Source organism: Dama dama, chromosome 9 (assembly GCF_033118175.1).
Source record: "Dama dama isolate Ldn47 chromosome 9, ASM3311817v1, whole genome shotgun sequence".
In the NCBI taxonomy this organism is placed as follows: domain Eukaryota; kingdom Metazoa; phylum Chordata; class Mammalia; order Artiodactyla; family Cervidae; genus Dama; species Dama dama.
The window spans coordinates 81,552,669-81,578,903 of NC_083689.1; the positions used below are offsets into that span (position 1 = coordinate 81,552,669).

At 45.1% G+C, this 26,235-nt stretch overlaps 1 protein-coding gene across 5 annotated transcripts in view; it reads left to right on the forward strand.

Annotated features, from left to right (window-relative positions):
- TENM2 (teneurin transmembrane protein 2) overlaps window positions 1-26,235 on the forward strand; it is a 1,030,924-nt gene that overhangs the window by 828,454 nt on the left and 176,235 nt on the right. For all 5 annotated transcript variants that reach the window (XM_061149488.1, XM_061149489.1, XM_061149490.1 and 2 more), the window contains 2 exons: window positions 11,169-11,364; window positions 19,443-19,544. In XM_061149488.1, coding sequence (XP_061005471.1) covers window positions 11,169-11,364; window positions 19,443-19,544 — 298 coding nt within the window. The remainder of the gene's footprint in view (window positions 1-11,168; window positions 11,365-19,442; window positions 19,545-26,235) is intronic.

The window sequence follows — 26,235 nt, forward strand, 5'->3', positions numbered from 1 at the left end:
TCTGATCTCAAAAATTTCATGGGACAGGGTTAACAATCTCCCATGCAGACGCTCTCTTCAGCTAGATACATCATTCAGGCCATAACCCTGGACTCCACCAACATTTATGGAGCACCTGCTGTGTGTTGTATGTCAAGGGGCTGCAGCAATGGGCAAGACAGTGCTGGCCCTTGTGTGGCTGCCAGGCATTTTGGCATCAGGCCTGGAAGGGCCACCTACCAGGGAATACATTGTCCCTGCCTTGCCCCGGCCTGGCCTTATCACTGCGAGTCTATTCGTGGAAGTGGGATCCCTCTCTGAGACACCCCTGAGACAGAGGGGTGCTAGTATCTCACCATAGGAGTAGTGATAATGCTGATGTCTTCTTTAGCAGTAATAATTGATTCTTTTCTGTTCGTTTTCTGTTCTGCCTACATGACTTGCATCCCATACCAGACTTTCAAATCATACTCCTTTGAAACTTGAAAACCACAGTTTTAGGCTTGATGAGGGGTTGGTAAGCGGAGCTTGGCAGAACCCACTATCTGCTTATCTTCATGCAGCAGCCCACCAAAGCCCCTGCCACCTTGAGGGCCCTCGGGAACCCCCCACCGTGGACACAGGTGAGGAGCTCTCTTCGTATGACAAAGAACAGCTGGTCTCACCTTATTTAACTCTTCGTCAGTGTGTTCATCTCTGCAGACCTTCCATCGGCCTCCCATCACACTAAAAGGAAAATCTGAGGTTGTTCTAGAATGCCAGCTCCCTGAGGGCAGAGACGGTGGGGTTACCTGCCACATCTCTAGCGCTGACAGCCGTGCTGGTCTGTGGTGGGCGCCGGCGTCCCCAAGGCCCTCGGATCTTTGGTCTTGTCCTCTCTCCCTGGATCCTCCTCCACGCTGGCCCACTTTCTCTCCCCTGCTCACACCCAGGTCATCCTGTCTCATGTGTAGGTTTGTGCTGGCTGTTCCCTCATTCTGGAATGTTCCTCCCTGATATGCAGATGTCTCCTTCCTTCCTCTTGTCAGGACTCTACCTAAACACCATGCCCTCTGTGAGCTCCTTCCTGACAAGGGAATCTAAAACTCCTTTATACTTTATCCCCACGCTCTGCTTTATCTGGCTTCAATCAACTTGATTTAGCAATCGTTTACCGGCTGCTAGTGCCCACATTTTACGTGTATGGTTTGGTTCCTTAAATGTGAAAACTGAGTAAGCACCATCGCAGTCACGATGTAAAATATGAGCACCCCTCAGGAGCTCCCCTGGGCCCCGTGCCAACCTCATCCCTCCCCCTCACTGATCCGCTTCTGTCACTCGAGGTTGGGTTCGTCTCCCCTAGAGTTTTATGAACACGGTATCCTCTGCTCTTTTGTGTCTAGCCTCTCGTTCTGCATAATGTCAGTGAGGTTCACCCATGTTGTGTGTATCTGTGAAGTCAAGTCAAAATTGTGTAGTCCTGTCGAACTCTTGTGACTCCATGGACTGTAGCCCTTCAGGCTTCTCTGTCCATGAGATTCTCCAGGCAGGAATACTGGAGTGGGTTGCCATTCGCTTCTCCAGGGGATCTTCCCGACCCAGGGATCGAACCCATGTCTCCTGCATTGCAGGCAGATTCTTAACCATCTGAGCCACCAGGGAAGCCCTGTGTATATCTGTGGCTCATCCCTTTTATTATTGAGTCGACTTCCAATTGTATGGATATGCTGTAATCAATTTGTCTATTCACTTGTGGATGGGCATTTGGGTTGTCCTTGGTTTGCTCTTTTTTATTTATAGCCCTCGTCACTCCTTGGCATTCTATTCCCCTAAAAAAGTGTCCTGTGCCTAGAAGGCAGGAACCTTGACCATATGATTGACTTTTGGATCCCCACTGCCCAGAGCAAGGCCAGGCACGTAGTAGGTGGTCAGTGTTTGATGGTGGAACCAATAGTTTTACATTCAATTTCCCCTGTAACCTGAGGCCTGAGCAAGACTCAGGCTTGTGAGCGGAGCTTCAGATTTTTCTTTCCTGTGAACCCAATCTAGAGACCTTCAGGCCTTCCACTGGAAAGCAGACATTGGCTGGGAGTCCCTGCTCAGCGCTCACTGTGTCTATGCCCTGTCGCCTCGTCCATGGCTTCTGAGTTCCTGTGGCTTGTTCCTCTTGAATCTTTTAACCTCCACTTTCCTGCTGTGTGATGTCCAGGAATGGTGCTTGCTCTCTCTTTGGCGGTTTCCATAACAAATTTGGTCATAGCGAGCCTCTTAACAGTTTCCCTTCATTTCTTCTCATTTTTACTGCTTGGATTTGGTGGGGGGGCGGATCACAGGAAGAAGCCACACTGTGGCCTGGCTGGTCCCCAACTCCTGGCTGCTCTCCCCTCCCCTCCCTTTCTCTCTCTCTAGCTCCCTCCCTGTTTCCAGTAACCAAGAGAGTCTTCCTCTGTCTCCTCCAGGAAAGTCCTGCCTGCCCCCAAGTTTCTTGGTTTCTTGCCTTCTGCTCTAAGCAGTTTTGTTAAAGAACAGCTTCTCCCTCAATAAGTTTAGGAAAATTGCTCCATCTCATTACAGGTGGGCAGGATACCCTCCACACTACAGGCACCCTCATCTTGGTCTTAGCACCAGGCCTCCCAAGAGGGAAGAGTTATTCTGGGCCAAAGAAAGAGGATCCAAAACACGAAGCTGGTGGTGTCCTGAGTGTGATTCTGTTGACAGTCCGGCAGGCTACTTGAGGAACCTTAGTCTGTCATCCGAGACTCTCTGGACTCCAAAGCGTAGATTCCCCTTCCGAAGACAGGAGGATAAAGCTTGGTCTCCCCATGCGAACATGGCTGGCCTGCACTGACTCCCATTGTTTGGTGTGCCCAGTGGCCTGGAGTGCAGTGGATTCAGGGCACACCCTCTGAGGCTGACTGCTGGAGTGAGAACCCCAGTTCCACCGCGTGCCAACTCTAGAGCAAGTGATGTAACCTCTCTGTGCCTCAGTTTCCTCATATGCAAAGTGGGGATAATGATTCATGTTCAGGGGCTGTTACAAGCATTGAATAAGATCATGCATGAGCATCACTTAAAACAGTGCCTAGCCTCATTAAATGTCACCTTGTATTATCATCTGAGCAGTTAGCAAACAAAACCCAGGAAACCTGTGTAGTGTTTAGTAAAACTTCCTAGGAACCTTTCCTCAAGAGGTTATGTACTTCCAATATTTGTATCACAAGATTCCACTGGACTATTGTACACTTCATTCTGGGTACTATTTTCTTTTGAGCCTGAAAGTTTTCGTTCACTCAGTCAAGGTTTTTTCTGAATACCCACGGCATGCCAGGCACTGCTCTAGGCCCCAGAGGTCCCATGTGGAGTAAAACAAGCAAGTCTCCTACTCACTTTTAGTTTATTTTTTCTGCATTCAAAGCTGGTTAACATTTATTTATTGGTTTATTTTATTGAGGGATAGTTAGTACATAATATTATATATGTTTCAGGTGTATAGCATAGTGAGTCACGATTTTTTAAAATTTATTTTGGCTGTGCTGGGTCTTTGTTGCTATGTGGTCTTTTCTCTCGATGTGGCGAGTGGGGGCTGCTCTCTCGTTGAGGTGCACAGGCTTATCACTGCACTGCCTTCTCTTGTTGCAGAGCACAAGTTCTAGGGTGCGTGGACTTTAATAGTTGCGGCTCGTGGGCTTGGTAGTTGCATTTCCCAGGCTCTAGAGCACAGGCTCAACAACTGTGCCCGGGCTTAGTTGCTCTGCGGCAAGTGGGATCTCCCTGGACCAGGGATCAAGCCCATGTCTCCTGCATTGGCAGGAGGATTCTTTACCTCTGAGCCACCAGGGAAGCCCCACAATTTTTAAAGATTACATTCCATTTATAGTTATCAGAAAGTCTTCCAGTCTTAAGAAGTTTGTGTCTGAGAGTAGTGAGATGGAGTATAAATTAGCAGAGAGGTGACAAGTTCCCCCCCGCCCCCACAAAGAGTTTTTGGTGATTTTTTGCTGAGAGCAGAAGTGCAGAAGTGATTAGAGCATCTTAGAATGGCTGGTTTAGGACGTGCTTTCTAAGGCCATGGTGTTTAGGCAGCCTTGACTGACGAGAAGCAGGCAACTGTAAGATCAGGAGGGAGCGCTCGTGCAGAGGCCCTGAGGTTGGGATGAGCTTGGCATATTCTAGGAACAGAGAGGAGAGCAGTGTGGCTGAAACACAAGGAGAGAGAAGTTAGGAGGTGGACAGAGGAGATTATGGGCCGAGTATGGTCATTGCCCAACAAAGGCATCCAGACCTTTCTTGGCATGTTTTTTCATCATCTGCACTGGGACATCTTCCTGTCCTCAGGTGCCCAACTCACTGTGCCCAAGTCTGACCCTAGCACTCCCCGGCTCTGCCTTCCTCCCTCTTCTCTGCTCACTGGCTTCTTTGGGAAACTTACCAACCAGGCCAGTCACCAAATATGCTGGCAGCCAGCTACACCCAGGTTCTTGGAAAACTTCTGACAACCTCCCACCATTAAGACTCATGCAAATCCAAGTTCAAGTCCTCACTTGGCCACCAACCAGAGTCTGTGGCCCTGGGTGTGTTATTTAACTTCTCTAACAGTCTTTGTTCTCTCCTGAGAAATGGGGATGAGAATAAGGTTTCTGGGAGGGTGAAATGAGATAACATGTATCAGCTTTTGCCATTTTGCCTGGCACATAGCAAGTGCCTAGGGAAAAAAAATAGTTCTTATTCTTGGCGATTCTGTTTTCCTCTGCTGCAAGAAGACATGTCATGAAAGAATCAGGAGTTGCACCTATGTAGATGTAGTCTCCTTGCTCCTTATATCAGGAATCATGTTTGATTCTTCTCACTCTGCTTGATTCTCACACTGGAGCCCAGCACGATCATTGTTGCAGTCCACAAATAGAGGCGATGCTGTTTCCTGCCCGGAGGCTTGGGTTTTGTTCTCATAGCTGGGGGACAGACAACCCCGCAGTGCCCACACTGAGCCAGTCAGCACCTAGTGAAGCAACTTGGACACTGAAGACATGGACCCTGCAAGTAGGAACTGAAAATGACAGGCGAGGCCACGTGGAGGGAAGGCAGCCGCTCCCCAGCCCTCCCAAGCATGGCCCACCACTCTCATCCTTCCATGCTTCCTGGAGCATTCAGCCCTTTGAAGGAGAGAAAAGAAGCCGTGCAGAGCTTTAATGAGGAATCAGCCAGACGCACTTTGCCACGGGCCTGGCTGGAGGCGGAAAGAGATGCACAGGCCCCCAGGAGCAACCCGCCGCTGCCAGTCGTCACCGGATGCCACCACAGCCTCCACGCTCGTGTGGCTTCAAGCAGCCCTCACTGACACATGCTGTTTCCCTGCAGTCTGACCGCCTGCTGCACGTGCCTGGCTGTCTAAGGCGGCATCACCATTAGACATTGGAGGCTGGGGATGTTGCTAGCACAGAGCCAGTTGCGGCAGGCTCTCCGTGGGACAGGTCAGCGTTTGCCACTGCCCCCATCTACATGGACCAGGAGCAAGCAGGCAGACCAGATAACAGTAAACTTATTTGCACACTCCCTGCCCTCTCCCAAGGTCCTGGCCCCAGTAGTAACATCTTCCATGAGTCTGTCCCTGACCTTGTCCTCTGTGGCAGGTATGAGTTGGCATGGCTTCCAGAGGCATCCCTGAGCTGCACACTCGCTGCCTGTAGACACGCTCCCATCAGGGAAAGCAAGAGGCCCCTCGGCTGTCTCCTCCAGCGCCCCTGGGAAGCCACTAAGTTATCTTAATTACCATTCCTCCTGGGTCTCTGCCAAGAAGCAGGGGAGACTGACAGTCGGATCAGTCAAATATTTGCAGTGGTTTCTTTGTTTGCCTCTCGAGCGCTCACAAAAGTTGCATTTTCATGCCACTTCGGGGTATGACGCATGACTCAGAGGCACAGCCCTCGCATTTCATGCCAGCATGGGTTGTTTTTCAAAGGCCAAGGAGGAAAAGAGAACTTTAGTGGAGGGGAGGGGGGGCGGGGGGGCGTTATTTCCGGTTATTGCACTGTCACCCTCTGGGTGACCTTATTGCCGGATCAAGAGAGCCCAGCTGCCTTGGGAGACAGGCTTGCTCCTGCAGGCAGCTTGTGCACTCCCACAGCCCCCAGTGGGACAGGGCCACATGCTTCTAATCCTCTCCCAGGGCTTCTGCAGATCTATCAGATAGGACGTGCTAGGAAGCAACCTTCTTAGTCCTTCGAGCGCAGCACAGTTTTCCGAGCAGCCCTGGATCCAGGATTGATCGTGATGGAGTTCTGTAACTGAGGAGGCACATGCCCCTGGTACAAAGCCTGAGTTCTCAATCCCCAGCACTGGGGCATGAGACAGCGACGCTGGCCAGCGCCTGAGTCCTTGGCCTCCTTCTGGTATCAGCCAGGCTGCCAAGCAAGCTGGCCAGACTGCTGTCTAGGATTCCTAGAGAGCAGAGGCTCTCCAGAACCAGATGGCTTCCGCACAAACCAGCTTCTTACTGCGCCTCTGCCCTTCCCACCATGGAAAGCAGTCTCTGCCTTTGGCTGGCTTGATCCACCTTGTGTTTCTAGTCTCCAGCCCTCCCCAGGTTATAGCAGCCGTGAATGAGGCTGCGCGATGCTGCTTGGTATGTGTTAACCAAAGAGGAGGGGAACTGTAGGTTACACACCAGCGCACTTTTGAGAGTGAAAGAAGAAATAGGAGATGGGGACTAGGACACCCCTGGGCAAACAGAGGTAAATAGATGCCCTGCACATAACGGGTGGAACTTAGCCAACAAAAGATGCTGCCATCCCTTCCTGGGGGATTCTCTCCTACCGCTCCTAAGAACAGAAAATATGCTGAAACTTACAGTCTTGCAGAGTGAACCAGGAAGGAAGAGAAGCAAGAAATCTTGAAAGCTATGCTGAAATAACAAATAAGCCTCAACATTTCCATAGCTTTTTATTTTTTTTCATGTATGCATTGTATTTCAGCTTCTGTATACACTACAGCATGCTCACCACCAAAGTTTTGTTTCCATCGTTTACCATGCAGGTGACCCCTTTCAGCCATTTTGCCTTCCCCGATCCCACTTCCTCTCTGGTAGCCACTACTCTGTGCTCTGCATCCATGGCCTAATTTAATAAGTGTTTATTGCTTGCTCATGTCAGCATTTCCGGCTTCCCTCCAAGTGCAAATCTAGGATCCAAGCCACTGCTATCTTGTGACTCCATCATCTTAGGCTTTAAGAGAACTCTGGTTCTCTCAGGGGGCAGATAGGTAGGGGGAGCAAACAAGTAGGAGATAGCAGAGAAGAGTCCAGAAGGAAAATACCTCACAACAGCTTATGTTCCTTAATGGGAACACCATCACATGCTTGCACATAATAGAAAGGAACAAGACTCTGATATAGACAATGACCAACCATCTCTACTGCAGTGGTCACTAAGCAACAGTGTCAAAGGAGAAAGAAAAGGAAGATAAGAAAGCCTGTAGGAAGAAAGCGTGCATTGGACACCATCTCATTTAGAATTGAAAAGGCGAAGTCATAATGGCCATCTGAAGTCACCTCTCAAATGTTGATGATCTCTGTGAATATACAGATTCCTTGGGCCACAGTGTCCGTCATATGCATGTCCTACGCTGTGAGGTGCCTGACTGAGGCTCGCTGACTCTAATCCTGCCGATGTATCTCCTATTCAAGAAAGCACACTCGAAGACAAGGGAGGGCAAGTGATTTATTATTAGAGACAAAATCATCTAACATTGCAAGTTAGTTTCCTTTTAATGGAATTCATTTACAGATTCAGTATTTTATGTATTTGATATTTAACAAATATTTATTGATCAGCTCAGCTCAAGATGAATTAGATATAACAATGAATTATCATCAGGATAGCAGAAACTTTCAAAGTATGCTTACCTGATGCAGGGGCTTCCCTGGTGGCTTAGACAGTAAAGAATCTGCCTGCAATGTGAGAGATCCAGGTTCGATCCCTGGGTCAGGAAGATCTCCTGGAGAAGGGAATGGCAACCCACTCCAGTATTCTTGCTTGGAGAATCCCATGGACAGAGGAGCCTGGTCAGCTACAACAGTCCATGGAGTCACAAAGAGTCAAACACAACTGAGCAACTTTCACTTTCACAATATACAGACTGCTTAGTATTCTAAGCACTTTACATACTTGGACTCATTTAGTGCTTACAGCATTATTATGCTGTATTATTATTATGTCTTGATATTTTGCCCATTTTAAAGATAAGGAGACTGAGGCACAGAGAATTGAGATGGCTTATGCAAGTGTCACAGCAGGTAAGTGGCAGAGCATAGGTTCTAGTCAGGCAGTCTAGTTCCAAAGTCCCCACTCTTAACCATTCTACCATGCAGGTGAAATCCCTGCCCTCCTGGAGTTTATGTTCTTCTGAGTAGACAGACAATCAGCAGAAAAACATTATAGTCATTTTCAAGGGTGATAAGTGCTTTGAAGGAAATAAAACACAACAAAGAGATACAAGATTGGGACACCTTAGACCCACATGTCCCAGTGCCCCAGGGTCACAGATTCTTCTTTAAATGAAAACTGCCCTCCTTGCTTCCGTGGAGAGAACTGAAGAACCAGCCGAGACAGATGTCCCCTCCCTCCTCTGACAAATGCCTTCCCCAGGGTCATTTGATTGGTTGTTGAACAGCGAGCACCACCGATGGTCCTAAGCCATTCCTGTGCCCCTGGGCTGGGCAGCCAGTTCAGAAAAAGATGACTGATGCCCAAATTAATAATGAGCAATGGTCCCACACAAGTAATCACCTTCCCCGAACTGTTCCTCATGGGGGTGATAACTCGAATCCCAGGTGAAGTATATCCTTCTCACTTCACCACCAAGGAAGCTACACTCATTCCTCTGGCTGACAGCAATTTGTAGACGTGGGTCTGGGTAGCCGGACATTTATGAGGTTGCTAAGGAACAAATGCCTTGGTTACAAGAGGCTCCAAAAGCAGTATCGGTTTGTCATATCCTTTCAGATCATTTATTTTATCCCATAAAGACAGCTGCAACCAATGGACTGTGGGATAGAGGGAAGCTAAATATGAACATTTTTGTTTCCTGAGATATGGAGGAAATTTCCACTTTCTATACAACATCCCTCCCCAGGCCCCCAGACACAAAAACTAAAACCATGTCCATGACGCTTACGACTTACAAGTAAGTGATTCAGAGTCACAAGGTATTTCATAAAATGGTTATTATCTTTCAGGCACTGCCCTAAACATTTTCTCATGTTATCCTTATAACATCCCCAAAAGGTGTGGGTTATTATTTCCTAGTATGCAAACCAGGAAGCGGGTTAAAGAATAGCCTAACTTCAAACAGTAGCAAACAGCAGAGTCAGAATTCAAACCCAGGTTTATCTGACAGCAAACCCTTTGTCCCTAAGATTATAGACTCTTGTTTTCACTGATCATGTTTCAGGTGGGAAAAGTGGCAATTCTGTTGATGGGGAGGTCCCATTAGTAGATTTCATAGCATTTCATTCTATGAAGTTTGTTAAAGGGGTTGCAGTAGATGTCAATAATCTATGAAACCCTTTTCATGGCTTGAAAGCGGTGAGAGAGAGTTCTGTGCCACAGTGGTGGTTTTTGTCTGCTAAAGACCTACACTTTGAATGTTCTCTGGAAGTCACCATGCACGTGACTTTCCTGTGCAAAAAGATGATTCCTTTTCTACTAGGGTCTTATTGATTTGCTTGTCAACAAGAGACATGGCCACCTTCCTGGCCTTTTCCTTCATCTTCTCTGTCCAGCCCAGGTGATGCCCTGTCCTCTCTTCCCTAAAAATGGTCTTCCAAAATTGTCCCCTTTTCTCATTCACTATACCCAATCAAGACGCTTGTCACTTCATGATTGTGTTTCTGCAATGGCTTGGTAACAGGTCTTCCTGCTTCTTTTCATTCCCTCCTCTAGGACATCTCATAGGCTGCCTGCAAATGAACCTTAGAACGTTCCTCTCATCATGTCAGTCACTGTTTAAAGGTCTTCTGTGGCTCCCACCTGCCCACCCCAGGATTTCACCATTCCCTTGGACAGGCCCCCTTGGATGACAGTTGCTCTCCCATTCCCCCCACCCATTCCTGGTAGCCTTCGCCCACCACTCTGTCTCCCACTGATTACGTCCAGTTCTGAGCCTGGTTTCCTTTGAAACACAGTTCCATAGTTAATTGCTCGTTGATGGGAGGTCAGGCACAGTCAGGGCACAGGCATTGCACCTAAACAGATCTAGGTCCAAATTTTTGCTTGCCCACTTGGTCACTGGGTGACTTTGGATATGTTGCTGGACTTCTCTGAGTCTCAGTTTTCTTATTTGTAAACTAAGATACAAATAGGACCTATCTTACAGGGATTTTGCAAGAACTGAATTAAATGATGGTGATAATAATGGTGGTCATGATAGCCCACCTGTACTTTGTGTTTGCTCTGATCGCATATTGATATGATCTTATTGTTCACAACAACCTGTAACATAGGTACTGTTATTTTCAGTTTTGAGATGGGAAAACTGAGGCACAAGTAGGTGATGCTAATAGTAAATACGTTTCCCTCTCAGGTAGTCTGGCTCCTCAGCCCTCTTTCTTAACACATTATCAACCAGGGAATTTTTGTGGAAGCTAACGCCCATAGCATTAATACGTCTCTGGTCAATAATGTGTTAACACCTCTGATATAACTACTCTGATTAACTACTCTCACCTTCCCTGAGTGAATGATCAATCAAGGGTATCTGGTATCTGCTAACATAAGTTAGTAATTCCGTACCTGAAACTCTTGGGGGTGCCAGATGCATTTTGGAATTCAGAATTGGGGGAATTATTTTTAAAAGTTACACTTAGCATATGTTACGTATTATGTAACACCCCACTGAGGACTAGAGCAAAAACTCACCTCCCTCCCCCTTTCCCTCTCTGTCACACACACACACACAAAAGAAAAAATCATAAAAGCAGAAAAGAGGTTGTGCTCTATAGTCATAAAACTATTAGCAATAATTATAAGCATAACATGTGGTGACTGTTATTATCATAACTTTCATGACTCTTGTTTTACTTGTTACAAAATGAGTTTACAGTAAAACGTACTCAGAAGTATCTCTCAGTTAAGTAATGGGGCGGGAGGGGATGGTGCTGGTCATGGGAAGAGGTCTGCACCCCGTGTCACATGTAGCACGCTCTCTTCTTTTCCCAGTATGACTTCATGGAGCGCCTGGACGGGAAGGAGAAGTGGAGTGTGGTTGAGTCGCCCAGGGAACGCCGGAGCATACAAACGCTGGTTCAGAATGAAGCCGTGTTTGTCCAGTACCTGGATGTGGGCCTGTGGCACCTGGCCTTCTACAATGATGGCAAAGACAAAGAGATGGTTTCCTTCAACACTGTAGTCTTAGGTAGGTATGGGATCTCTGAGGAGCTGTGTCATCAAAGAAAGCATGGAAGTGTCTGGCTTCTCTGTTGAAGGCACACCTTCCAAGGTGGTTCTACTGTGTAGGGGGCCAACCAGCATCCTTAATTTAGGGTTCATAGTCTCATCCACCTAAAACTAGCCCTGATAAAATACTAATGCTACTTAATTCATGAAAAAGCCACTGTGAGTCCCAAGGATTGAATTGCAATGAGCCAGGGTCCAACCACCTGGCTCAAGCTCTGGCCACACAATGTAGGCAAATCACTGGACTTTTGTCAGCCCCGGTTCCCCTGTGGTAAAATAGAACTAAAAAATCCCACCTCATACTATGAGGTTAAATAAAATAAAGTGTAAGCTATAAATCACTAAACATATAGTAGAGCCAGTAAATGCTGACCATTCATGCCAGCTCACAATTTCTCTCAAAAACCAAGGAAAGCCCAAACTTAAAAAAAAAATTTTAAAGCCTGAAAAATAAGGCAAGGATATAACCATAGAAGGACAGACTTCCCTGGTGGCACAGTGGTAAAGAATCCACCTGCAATGCAGGAGATTCAGGAGATGTGGGTTCCACCCCTGGGTTGGGAAGATCTCCTGGAGGAGGGCATGGCAACCCACTTCAGTACTCTTGCCTGGAGAATCCCATGGACAGAGGAACCTGGTGGGTTACAGTCCATGGTCACAGAGTCAGACGTGACTGAAGCAACTGAGCAATAGGAAGGAAATCATATCTTTGTTCTCAGATTGGTAAATCTCCAAAAGCTTTACTTAAGCACTTGTCATGTGGGGCATATTTTAGCACTACTTTTTAGTAGCTATTGAGAGAAAGCTAAAATTTTTTTCCAAAAGCTCCCCTTATAAGTCAAATAACCCTTTAAAGGGCCATTTGTTTGAGAATATTTCATGAGTTTTCCAACAGCAAACTGTATTTTAGCATTCATCATTTCAGCTCAGTTTAGTTCATTTGCTCAGTCATGTCCAACTCTGCGACCCCATGAACTGCAGCACACCAGGCCTCCCTGTCAATCACCAACTCCCAGAGTCCACCCAAACCCATGTCCATTGAGTCAGTGATGCCATCTAACCATCTTATCCTCTGTCGTCCCCTTCTCCTCCTGCCCTCAATCTTTCCCAGCATCAGGGTCTTTTCTAATGAGTCAGCTTTTCACATCAGGTGGCCAAAGTACTGGAGTTTCAGCTTCAACATCAGTCCTTCCAATGAACACCCAGGACTAATCTCCTTTAAGATGGACTGGTTGGATCTCCTTGCAGTCCAAGGGACTCTCAAGAGTCTTCTCCAACACCATAGTTCAAAAGCATCAATTCTTCAGTGCTCAGCTTTCTTTATAGTCCAACTCTCACATCCATACATGACTACTGGAAAAACCATAACCTTGACTAGACAGACCTTTGTTGACAAAGTAATGTCTCTGCTTTTTAATATGCTGTCTAGGTCAGTCATAACTTTCCTTCTAAGGAGTAAGAGTCTTAATTTCATGGCCGCAGTCCCCATCTGCAGTGATTTTGGAGCCCACAAAAAATAAAGTCAGCCACTGTTTCCCCATCTATTTGCCGTAAAGTGATGGGACCATCTATTTGCCATGAAGTGATAGGACCATCTATTTGCCATGAAGTGAAATGATCTCAGTTTTCTGAATGTTGATAGCACCTATAAATATTTTCATTACATTTACTTTGTCATTAGGTTTTAATCATCTACTAATGATGATAACTGATCCTGGGCAGAACCTCTCTGAATCATGGCAGATTGTTAGACCCATTTCACAGATGAATAAACTGAGGTTCATAAAACTGAGTCCCTCAAGATCCCAGGATGTGGAAATGATGGAAACAATATGGACTTACAGGGATTATTCATTGCCTTTCTGCAGCACCATGTTGTCCCAGCAGCATTCAGTCATGGACCTCACGGTTCTCTAGATACCTGGAGAAGATGGTTGATCCAGAATTAAATCCTGCCTTTTCTTTCCCACATCTGACCTAGGAGGGTCACTTACCTTCCCAAGCCTCAGTCCCATCATTTGTGGACAAGTAATGACCATGTCCCTGGAGGGAAGGATGATGTACCATCTCTTGTGGAACCTGTCTGGAATGGAGCTGGTAACCACTTGTGAGAGTGGATGACTTTTTAAGAGCACATCTTGTGCAGCTGTTTTTCTCTTAACTTCATGTTAAGAACTTCTCTACTGGTTTCATGGATTGCTCTTAGGATTTCCCTGATCCTTGAAAGAGATATATAACCCAACCTAAAATTCAGGTAGCAGCCATAACTGCCCAAATCAGGATTTGATATTTACCATAGCACTGAAGCTAATGCTTATTCCTCTGCTAAGGAAAGATGGGCCCTAACAGGACAAGCCCAATGCTCTAAAGCAGTACTTGGCATGCCAGAGCCCATGGACCAAATCTGGCCCACTGCCTATGTTTATAAATAAAGTTTTATTGGACCACAGCCACATTTCATCTGTTGTCACATTGTGGCAGCTGTAACAGCAGAGTGGAATGGTTGCATGGAGACCGTTTGACCCACAAAGCCTAAATATTTCCTGTCACGTGACAGAAAAAGTTTGCCAAGCACTGCTTTACACTTTGTATAAAGTGTATAAACTTTGTATCAGGAAAGTCACTGGAGAAATCTTCCACTAGTTAGGAAAAATTTCCAGGAGCAGATTACGTACCAGTGAGGAAAAAAGTCTAAAAGGATCAAAACCAGATCATAAAAGAAAGACACTGGCAATGCCTTTGGACCTAGTTTGAGATGTTAAGATAAAAAAACAATCTTTTGCATAAGAATATGATGAGAAATGATGTCCTTTTGGTCCCCTGTGTAGGTTTTTTAAAAATTTTTCTTGTCAATCATGTTTTTTAAATCTTTTTATTGGAATACAGTTGATTTACAATGTTGTGTTAGTTTCAGCAAGGTGAATTCGTTATACATATACATATATTCACTCTTTTTAGATTATTTTCCTATATGGACCATTACAGAATATCGAGTAGCATTCCCTGTGCTCTACGGTAGGTCTTTATTATCTATTTTATGTACAGTAATGTGTACATGTCAATCCCAATCTTCAAATTTATCCCTCCCCCACTTACCCCCTGATAACCACAAATTTGTTTTCTATATCCGTAACTCTTTTTCTGCTTTGTAAATAAGTTCATTTGCACCATTTTTTAGACTCCACATGTAAGCAATGTCATATATTTGTCTCTCTCTGTCTGACTTACTTCTCTCAGTATGACAATCTCTAGGCCCATCCGTTTGCTTTGTGTTTTAAACTCAAAGGCTTCATACACACACCCCACGCATGGTAGCTGGCTTAGCTGGAGTCTACAAGACCCAGTGGAATGGGCAATAGCAAAACCAGTAACAGCGGCACATCTATAAGAGCTGTCCATGTTCCAAGTCCCCTGGACTTGGCCCTTTTGGGGACCAGATCAGTCAACCCATAGAGTAGTTATAAGAGGTCAGGATGACCAGTATTCTGTTTTCCAGTTGAGGAAGCCCAGGCTCAGAGAAGTTAACTTGCCTAAGGTCTCACATAGCAAGTAAGAAGTGGAGTCAGATTCAGCTCTCCAGAGCCTGCGTTCTTAACCACTGAATTGCTTTGGATTGTAGCCAGCTAAAACCCTCTTCCCTTCCACGCAGCAAGTTGTCTGGGGGCCATGTTATCTAAAAATGGCTTCTGCCCTCCGTCAATTTTATCCACATGGACACAGATGGCGGTGGTGAGATGCCCTTCCCCCTCAGCCATTACCCTTGCTTCTCTGTCGGAGCTGGGAATAGCAATTCTCCCTGGAGGATTTCTCTTGTCTGGATGTAGCTCTAAGAGAAAGTCAAAGGTAATCGGCCTAATAGTTGGGCAGACATCTTGATAGAGCAATGATAGTAATTGGCCTGAAATGTAGGGAAAAGAACAGTGTTTTATTTGGTTCAGAGATTCTCCCACACATATATATTATCGGACCATTCGCCGTCAAGAGCAGCCAGGAACGCCGAAAGCCCCTGTGATATGAAACAGAGGGAAAGACGTTAGACGGGTGTCAACCAGCCATCAAGCTAAATATACCTTTGACTCAGGGAAGTCTTCCGATGTGTTTTGGAGAGAAGCAGCCTGCTTTCAGAAATGAGTTTCATCTCAGGGGACTATAGAGTGGCATTCTTGAAGTGTGGTGCACATTTCAGGGAGGCTGGCCTCCGCTTGAGTAAAAACCCCATTTCCTGGTCTGACTCTCATCGCCCGCCTTGTTTCCTCAAGAAAACTTCAACCAGGATGACAAAAAGGAAAACTGATAAGATTTCAAGAGTAATATTTAAATTGAGTGTTGAAAAAAGGTGACTGAGGGAAGTAGGTTCCTTCTATATTTCGGCAGTATCACATAATTGTTGCTTTCCTCAAAAACTGTAGAAATGCTTCCAAGATAAGACCTGGGGGAAATTGAATGAAAAGTACTCTTCATTGCAGTTTTTGCTTATTCTGGATCCTCCTGTCCTCTGAGATCTGTGTGCATACACACACATGTATACACATAAACACTTTAGTAACTCTTTACCAAGGATCTACTGTGTGCCAAACATTGAAAATACCTCAGTAAACAGTTCAAATCTAATCTCTTCCTCATAGAGCTTGATGAGAGGAGACAGATAGGTTAAAAGTTAATTATAGGAGCTAGGGGAGGATAATGGAAAGGGTACAAAACCCAGGTTGAGGGAAGTAGGGAAGGAAGATTTTGTTGTTTAGTTGCTGAGTCATGTCCGACTCTTTGTGATCCCATGGACTGTAACCTGCCAGGCTTCTCTGTCCATTGACTTCTTCAGGCAGGAATACTAGAGTGAGTAGCCATTCTCTTCTCCAGGGGATCTTCCGGACCCAGGGATTGAACCTGTATCTCCTGAATAGACAGGTGGATTCTTTACTGCAGAGCCACTGGGGAAGCCCAGAGAAGGAAGACATCTAGAAGCTAAATGTTTTCTAAACTGAGACTTATAGATAAATACCTCAACTAAAGAGCAAGGAGTCTGTGCAAAATATTTGGTCCTTTTCCCTGGGACTGTGGTGGTTAAGACCTTCCTATCTTCGCTGCTCTGAGGATGCTCGGTTGGAGAACATGGCCTCAGCTGTGTCAGTTTCCACTAAACCATTCCCAGACCCAGCTGCTCAGTGAGAATCAAGCTCCACTTTGCGGTTGGGGTGGCTTCTGAAAATGCAAGCTGGATGATGTCATTTCTATTTTGAAAACTTTTCATTTGTTCTCGTTGGTCTCAGAATAAAATCCAACTCATCCACGTGGCCTCCAGGGCTCTGGAGGATCTAGGTTTCTCCAGCTTCACCTTATGTCACTGTCTTCCTTCTTTCTACCCCCCAGCCACATGGGATTCACCTGTGCTCTTTTCCACCACAGGGCCTTTGCATATCTTCCTCCTGTCTGAAATACTTTTGTCTTGCTCTTCCCTTGACTTTTCTAGTTCACCCTTATATGTCACCTGCATGGAATAGTGAGGCCCTCCCTGGCCATCCTCTCTAAGTAGCTTCCTCCTCTTACTCCCTTTCACAATATCCCACTCTCTTCAAAGCACATATCACGATTTGTGCAGGGCTGGGCAGGGGAGGGGAGTTACACCATGCTGCCTAACATGTGGCGTCTTAGTTCCCCAACCAGGAGTCAAATCTGTGTCCCTGCATTGGGAGTGCATAGTCTTAATTACCGCATGGCCAAGAAAGTCCACATACGACGATTTTTACTGTATTTGATTATTTTGTTTAACCTGTATTCTCTATGACAGTGGAAGTTCTGTGAGGACAGGGACCATGTCTTTCCTAGTCACCACTGTATTCAACGGTGCCTTGTAGGGTGCCTTGTTATCATTCTCCAGGCAAGAATACTGGAGTGGGTAGCCATTCCCTTCTCCAAGGGATCTTTCTGACCCCAGGGCTCGAACTTGGGTCTCCCACATTGCAGGAAAATTCTTTACCATCTGAGCCACCAGGGAAACGCCACTAATATATATAACAGATGCTCAGTTAATAAAGTAAACCCCCTTTCAAGGACCGTGGCAGATCTGAGGTCTCACCCTAATTGTAAGCTAACACATTATTAGTCAGCCACAGCCTCATCAATATTATCAGAAGAGGAGGTGCTCCTGGGTAAGAGACAACAGGCTTTATTCCTCGGAGCAATGTAATATCGAGAATATCAGCCGATGTGCAAGTTTCCCAAACACCAGTCCCCACAGGGCGACACAGACAGGCCCACGTGACAGCTGCATAGGCAGCGGCTTACATTACGTAGAACTCTTCGCTTACTCTACTCCAGTCTCCAAATGGGCAGTGAGCCTGCCCGTGCTTTTCTCCTAGGGAGACGTTCTCTTTATTCTACTGGACAGTAACTAAACCTGCCCTTTGCTCTGAAGACAGATGCTATATCTCCTAAGGCTGTTCACTGTACAGACAGCCTTTCAAAAGATAGTCCAGAGCTAAGGCAGTCGGTGCCTCTGCTCATAAAACATTCAGAAACACACGAGACCCATGGCGAGTTATCTCCTGCCATCATGTGAAATTGCTGGCTTTTGACCTGCCAAAGCAGCTACCTCGTATGATTCAACCTAATGCTTTTTGAATGAAAGCAGGAAAGGGACAATGAGTAGATGAAACATGAAACAAATTGATAGCCACTTGGATGCTTCTCAGCCCACCTTTATAGAGCCAACTTCAAGGATTTGATTCTGCAGTGATAATTGTTGGACACTAAAGAAATTGGCTTGGGAATTTCCTGGAGGTCCAGTGGTTAGGACTCTGCACTTTCACTGAGGGCACAGGTTCACTCCCTCTTCCAGGGACTAAAATCCACACAGCCAAAAACAAAAAAAGAAGAAAAGAAATTGGCTTGATACTGATTTTGGAAACACAGATAGACTGCTTGAATTCTCCTACTGCCAGAAACCAACCACAGCCTGATTCTAGAAAATGAGAGCTGAGAAATAAAACTATGGAAAGAAGGCATGGTTTGGTTTTTCAGTCCAGAGTAGAAATAAATGGGAAATTCAGTTTAAAGGAAGGCCTTATCATTCCATTAGGGACAATTAGACTTCATAGTCTCATGCGCATCACTAAGCCAATGTCCCTAGCTCTCCATGGACTATGTCATGTCATCTTTGGGGCACAGTGGCTTTTCATCATCTTAGTAATTTAGAACCTGAAAGTCTAAATGTGTTTATTTGAATGTAAGGCAAAATGAGGATAATAATAATCATAATTTTAAAAGAAGACATCTACTTCTGTGCAGACCCAAATCAACATGAAAAAGTTCCAAAATGATCCCTTTGAAGGCATTTCTTGAGAGTACACATAGCAAAGTAAATCATGAAATAAGATGGCTATACAGGTGAGAACAAGGGTGAACTAATTGATTTTCACACACACAAAAAATAATAAGTTCTGCAAAAAGCTAGGCATAAAAGGACTTTTGTACCACCCCAAACCTACTACTTAATGAATCCCCAAATCATGCCAAAATTGATCAGTCTTAGGTATTTAGACTTACTTTCTTTAATGCAGGGGAATTTTTTACTCTGCCAACCTGATATCGGGAGCCATCTCTGTCATTTGTAGAATCATTCTCTATACTTGAGGCTAAAAGTTGATACCTCACATCTCAAACCAAATCTCAGATTGATAGGGTGATATTGGGGGCAGGCTGGGGCTTACAGTGTTTAAAAACTTGCCAGCATAGAACATTGCAATTTTTAAATTCAGATAAGTAGTTTCTTTTGAGACAGGGAAAATTGTCACAGTACTATGCTCAAATTCCTGCCTGGGCTAATCCCATGGAGAGCAGTGGTTACATCCATGCACTGTCCAAGTTGCCCTAGTTCCCACCCATCCCTTTTCCCCTACTTCACCCACTTCTCATTACCAGCCCCCAGGAGGCATCTGAGGTTGCTGCCACTGCTCCTGAAAAACAGTAGGTGGCTGGCTACCAAATTGCTTCACCAGCAGGCAGAGCAAAAAGTAATTGTTCACATTCTCTCTTTTTCAGATTCAGTGCAGGACTGTCCACGTAACTGCCATGGGAATGGCGAATGTGTGTCCGGGCTGTGTCACTGCTTCCCAGGGTTTTTAGGAGCAGACTGCGCTAAAGGTATTTACTGCCACTTCCCTGCTATGATTGGAAAAATGGAAAAGAGACTTCTTAGTGGGGCTGGGAGAGGGAGCACCAAGGTTGCCTCCCCAGCAAATTCCACTGGGATATCTTGTAAGCCTGTGCAAGCTATGCGTCCTAACACTTTGGCAAAGAGGAGACTTTGAAATATGACAATTGGCCAATATACCTATAAGAGCAGGGCAGTTATCCTTGGCATTGAGGTGTGCTGAGAAGAAAGATTTGCTAAAAATGAGATGGTTAGATTTCCTGTAAAAGCAGAAGTGAATTACCATCACTCCTTTCTTATAATCATTAACTTCTGTGTAATGGAAGATTAAGCATCTCAGGGTTAGTAAATTTCATTCATTCTGGCCAGCTACGCTCTTAATCTAGGAAGTGCTATTTATCTTGGTGGAATCGGTTTTAAATTGTATTATTAATTTATCTACACTGCTTTGCACAGAATGACGGGGGCCCTGGGATTCTTGGGGGAAAGGTAATAGAAGAAAGAAAATGACTCTCACAAAAACAGGGGACTTAGTGGCCCATATCTAGCTAGCAAGAGACCTTGAGTTTGACCTTCAAGTGATGCTATCACAGGCAAGTGCAGTGGAGAGCTGAGCTTCTCACACTTTTTAGACATGGTACATGCTGCATACACACACACACACACACACACACACAAGTATTTGTTCATGATAAATACAGCTATAAAATTAAAATGAGACTTTCATAAAACAACACTTCATGTTTCTTTTCTATTCTGTCCTATTTCACTTTTAAAAAATGAAATACACTGACTACAGTGATTCCCCACCCACCAGTGAGTGGGTCTGAAAAACAGCAGTAGAGAGCTTCCAAGCCTTTGTTCAGGAGTCAGGCCTTCCTGCGTTCCAGCCCCGTTCAGGATCTCTGTGGCCTTTAGCAAGTGAACTAACATTTCTGAATCTTGGTTTCTTCCTCTGGAAAACTAGGGAATTTCTTCCTGAATTCATTGTGAGGATGGAATGAGAGAATATACCCCCAAGCTCTTAGCAGAACACTTTGGGAGCCCTTGGAGGGTTTAGTTTTACCATCTTTTATTTACACATGTCATAGTATATTTATTTATATATCTGTATACGATTTCCATCCTTTTATGTGCTCTTCTTCAAAAGACCATGCTGCCTTGACATTCTAAGAGAGAGGCAATCGTTAATAAAGCCGCTCTGCAAATGCTAAATAGTACCACCCTCACCACAATGGCTTGGGAAAATTGTATGGTATTTTCGAATATTCACAGTATTTCAAAGATTTGCAATTCCCACATCCTTCCGAACGCTGATTGATAAGTGAACAGGACTGTGGTTTGGTCGCACCTGTGTGAGACTCATTGCTAAATGACATCACCTACATTCATATCCTTAACCACAGGATCATGTCAAAGGTTTGGTAAACCTGTCAGATGCAAAAGGAAAAGAGAGCAGGGATCCACCGGACCAGACCGTTCTCTCGGCCGCTTTTCTCCTTACCACACTATGCCCAAGGGCATATCCCCCAAGTAGACAGCAGAGACTGGCGCTCCTTGGCTCCAGTTCTGATGGGCTTTGATGGAAGCAGGTAGATGACACCCTGCCTCACGGTACCGAGCACTTTTTCTGAGCAAAGGCTTCAAAGTAGGGAAAACCTCAATAGCGTTTGAATGGGTTTTCTTGCATAATCTAATTTTCCTTGGAGTGAAGGCATTAATGAGAGAAAGGACAGAATAGTCCTTTTCTGTATGGCTGCAAATGGGCTGAACCCTCTGCTGCATGGCCTGCGAGCTGTAAATGTATATTAACACTGACACACTTCGATGTATTATTAATCCTAAAACCGTGTGTGCTCTGGCTGCACATCCAGGGACCGGCCTTTCAGCCCTAAGTACCCCAGCCATTTAAGAACTCCTCGCTCTCCATCCATTTGCAGATGAGCGCCCATTCTGCATTATGGATCTGTAATGGGGTGTGCATTTAGCTGCTTAAAAGGCCTCTCCGTGTGTGTTTTGCATTCACCACCTGCACTGCGGGCCGGGCTGCACGCTCTGACTGTGCATTAGTCGGGGTATATAATTGATCCTCGCGAAACAAATATCGAGTGGCTGTTAAGAGTAGTTCCTCTGGCATACTCAGAAGCCGTTCCTGAAATCAGCCTCCGAACTTGTTGTATATTTTAATTCAGCTGTTGATGCCTACAGTGGGCAAAATTGAAGTGTTTAGAGACGAAAATTGCTTTCTCTTTGTTTCCTCACTTATTCTTGGGTAAGTTGGTTTAAGAATGTTAGGAGTAAGCTTTTGCCTCTTGGCCCTGAAGATGTTACTTCCTTGGTGTTTTTTGAAATGGGCACAATCGAGCTATTTCATTAACAAGGGCAGTGTTTAGAAACACCCTAATCCTTCATTTCTCACACTTTGCTCTTTCATGTACCACCTTCATGATTTTTGTCAAATTCATGGGACATCAGAATTTTTATTTCCCTAACATATTTCTTTAACTCCACCCATGAGGTTTACATAGGTGAACTTCTTTTAAAAGGAGCCATGTCAAAATGAAAAGTTAGAAAAGAAACGTGGAATCTGTTGCAATAAATAGGAAAGGTTAGTGCTGCCTCCAGGCTCCCCTGGTGGTTCAGACAGTAAAGAATCTGCCTGCCGTGCAAGGGACCCAGATTTGATCCCTGGATCAGGAAGAGCCCCTGAAGAAGGGAATGGCTACCCACTCCAGTACTCTTGCCTGGAGAATTCCATGGGCAAAGGAGCCTGGCGGCTACAGTCCACAGGGTCACAAAGAGTCAGACACGACTGAGTGACGAACACTACCTAACAACTCGTGCTGCCTTTAAATCTGCTGAGAAAGAAATATTTTCTTTTTTTAAATTTTGTTGACATATAATTGATTTCCAATATTGTATTAGTTTCTGGCATACAGCAAAGTGATTCAGTTATACACATATATATTCTTTCTCATATTCTTTTCTCTTGTGGTTTATCACAGGATATTGAATATAGTTCCTGTGCCATACAGTAGGACCCTGTTGTTTATCCATTCTATGTATAATAGTTTGCATCTGCTAATGCTCAACTCCTCCTCCATCCCTTCCCCTCCTCCCACTGGGCAACCACAGGTCTGTTCCTTAGGTCTGTGAGTCTCTTTCCGTTTTGTAGATATGTTCATTTGTGTCACGTTCTAGATTCCACGTGTAATGATATCATATGGCATTTGTCTTTCTTATAATCTCTTCACATAGTTCATCAGGGTTGCTGCAGATGGCATTATTTCACTCTTTCTTATGGCTGAGTGATACTCCATTATAAATATGTACCACATCTTCTTCGTTCATTCATCTGTTGATGGACATTCGGGTTGTTTCCATGTCTTGGCTGTTGTATATAGTGCTGCCATCAGCATAGAGGTGCATGTATCTTTTCAAATTATAGTTTTGTCCAGGTATATCCCCAGGAGTGGGATTGCTGGATCACATAGCAACTCTATTTCTAGTTTTTTGAGGGACCTCTGTACTCTTTTCCATAGTGGTTGTACCAGTTTATATTCCCATGAACAGAGTAGGAGAGTCCCCTTGAATCCACACCTTTCTCAGCGTTTGTTATTTGTGGAGTCTACAACCTAGACTTTTCAAAGATGGCCGTTCTGACTGGTGTGAGGTGGTACCTCATTGTAGTTTGGTTTTGCATTCAAGTAAGGAATCTTTTCCCTGCCCTGAGCAATCAAGCCAAGTCAGCTTCTCACACATTCATTTCACATCAATGATCCCCAAATTGGATCCTACTGTATAGCGTGTGTGAGCCAGCCTGACTTCTAGAGAAATTCAAGCCTTGAACATCTCAAGTCCTAAGTTTAGGATCCTGAAAATAATGCAATTCACTACCTACACAATAGGTAGGTGATAAAGTGAGAAACTTGGTAAAAATAGGCACACGGGTTCAACTCTACCAGCTTCAAGTGGGTAAGCTTAATGATTAGTGCCTGATTTACTTGTGGTCTGTTAAGCCTCCATTTCAGATAGTTTCTTTTTTTTCATAACCACCAATAGTTATTAAGTATTAAAGATGTACCAGGCTTTGTATAAAGTACTTAATGCATACAGTCTTATCCATTCTCATATCAGCAATGTGAGACAAATCCTATTCTAACCACCCTCCCCAATATCTTAAGCTTTTTATATTAATATTAAAATCATTTTCGCCTTGCAGACAGGTTGCAAAAATAGTACACAGAGTTCCCAGGGTTCATTCAGCTTCCCCTGATGTCAACATTTTAAATTACCAAAGTTCAGTTGGTGAAACCAGGAAATTAACATGGATCGATGCTATTGACTAATTTACAGACTTGTTTCTAATTTTGCCCCTGTTTTCTGGTCCAGATCTCACTTTGTGTTCAGTTGTCATGTCTCCTTAGTCCCCTCCAATCTGCAAGGGCTCCTCAGTCTTTCTTTTTTTTCTTTTTTTTTTTTCATGACCTTGAGCATTTTGGAAAGTACTAGTGAGGCATTTCTTAGCTAGCCCCTAGATGTGGGTTTGTCTGATGTTTTCTCATGATTGGACTGAAGTTATGCAGGGACTTGCCTGGCAATCCAGTGGTTAAGACCCATGCTTCCACTGCAGGGGGCACAGGTTCAATCCCTGGTTGGGGAACTAAGATCCCATGTACCGTACAGTGCAGCAGAAAAAAAAAAATTGAGGTTATGTGTTTTTCGTAAGATGCTGTGCCTTTCTCAGTGAATTCTATCAAAGATGCACTTCTGGTCTTTAATAAGAAAAAGGTTCAAATATGGTTCTGTGTGAGGAGGTGTGTACTTGTGCGTGTGAGCACGTGTATACCTGCCCCTCACCCCTCACACATAAGGCAGAGATGGTGGGGTGGCTCCATCCCATCGGTCCTGTGCAATCTGTTGGTGACGATGACAGATTGCCACTCGTGGACAACTTTTGAGCCTCGGAAATTCCTAGGTGTTAGAGGGAGAGGTCTGGGGCAGCCAGGGTGATGTCATCATGCCAGCGAGTGCAGAGGAGACAGCCAGCCAGTCCCAGGGCTCCTGCCACCCTGAACGGAGCATGCCATCTCCCGGCTGCAGCCCACGATCATGTCCTTCCTTTCTTGATAGATGTCTTTAAGAGAGCCTGAGCCCAGGTCCTCCCTCATCACAAACTCACATTCCCCTTTGTTCCTGCACTGCAAGCTGTGCCCGGTATGCCTCAGGTCTGCCAGTTTCTGTATTGCAGGCAGCCGGCAGACTCGGGCCCTCCTGCCAGGGGGAGAATTTGCCACATTAGCAGACGAGATTCCCATCACATCCAAGCAGCCAGGTGTGCGTCCAAGTGACAGAAATTCGGGTTTGCTCTCCTGACCTGGCGCGGCGCCTCTTGTACCCTCAGATATGCAGTGCGGACAGCAGCTCCTTGTCTCCTGATAAACCTGCCAGTCTGTATCAGGCACCCGAAGACATCCTCACAGTGAGTGAAGGAAGCAGTCAGCATGAACTGCAGGACAGTCATTCCACAGTCCCCCGGCAAACTGGGGGCTCCGAGAGGTTAGAGGTTCAAGTGGAACTGACCCTCACCCCCAGAAGAATATATGAGGGTTCTAACACCTCGATCCAAATCAGTTCAGGGGACCGAACTTATTCGTGCATCCAGCAAATGCTTATCATGTGCCCGCTGTGAGCTAGGCTCTGCACTAAGTACCAGACATAAGGTAACGAGCAGGAATGCCAGGTGTGCCTTCTGAGAGCTTCCCGTCTGATGGATGCACATGATACGGAAGTAGGAGATATAAGCCTAAGTCCAGCATGCTGGGATGTGACTCTGAATGCTACAGATGTCATTAAGGAGAAGATAAGGAAGTTCATGAAGCAATAAAGTGTGGATCTATGAAGGGTCAACTAGTTTCAAAGAATATGGAAAAAATTCCATGGCGGAGGAGTGTAGTAAAGGAGCTACACTGAAGAGCATCTTCTAGCATAGAATGTCATTAATTTTTTAATGCAATAAGCAACCTGTTCACATTCAGAGCTTAAGGAGATATGGTGTTTTTTCCCTGATGTCTTGCACTGTTCTCCATCAAGTGCCTCTCCTGTCCAGCTGGAATCATGCTTATTATTCGATTATTGTTTACTTTATGGTTTTTTCTGTTATTACTAATTCCCTTGCATGACTTTCACATTACTATACTTGTATGCTATTTGCTGTGGGCTAGATGCTTTTTTAAATATTTTTACCTTTTTACTTATTTGACTGCTCTGGGTCTTAGTTGCAGCACAAGGGGACTCCCGTGTGGCATGCAGGATATTCTAGTTGCTGCACAAGGAATCTTTCAGTTGCAGCACACAAACTCATAGTTCCAGCATGTGGGGTATGGGATCTAGTTCCCCCACCAGGGATTGAACTCAGGCCCCCTGCACTGAGAGTATGGGGTCTTAGCCACTGTACCACCAGGGAAGTCCTGGGCTAGATGCTTTTTAACTCTGATTCCTTTTTCTTTCACTGACTTTTATTTGAAGTCTCTCATTGACTTAAGATGCTTCCTTAGCTTGTGCATAAAGCAGTCTTGCCTTTCAGAAAAGATAGACTTCTGATGGTGTGGTTTTTTATGGTAGTTTCTCAGGTGGCGTATTTGGTGCTGAACTTAAGGCCCCAACCTGCAGTAAAAATTT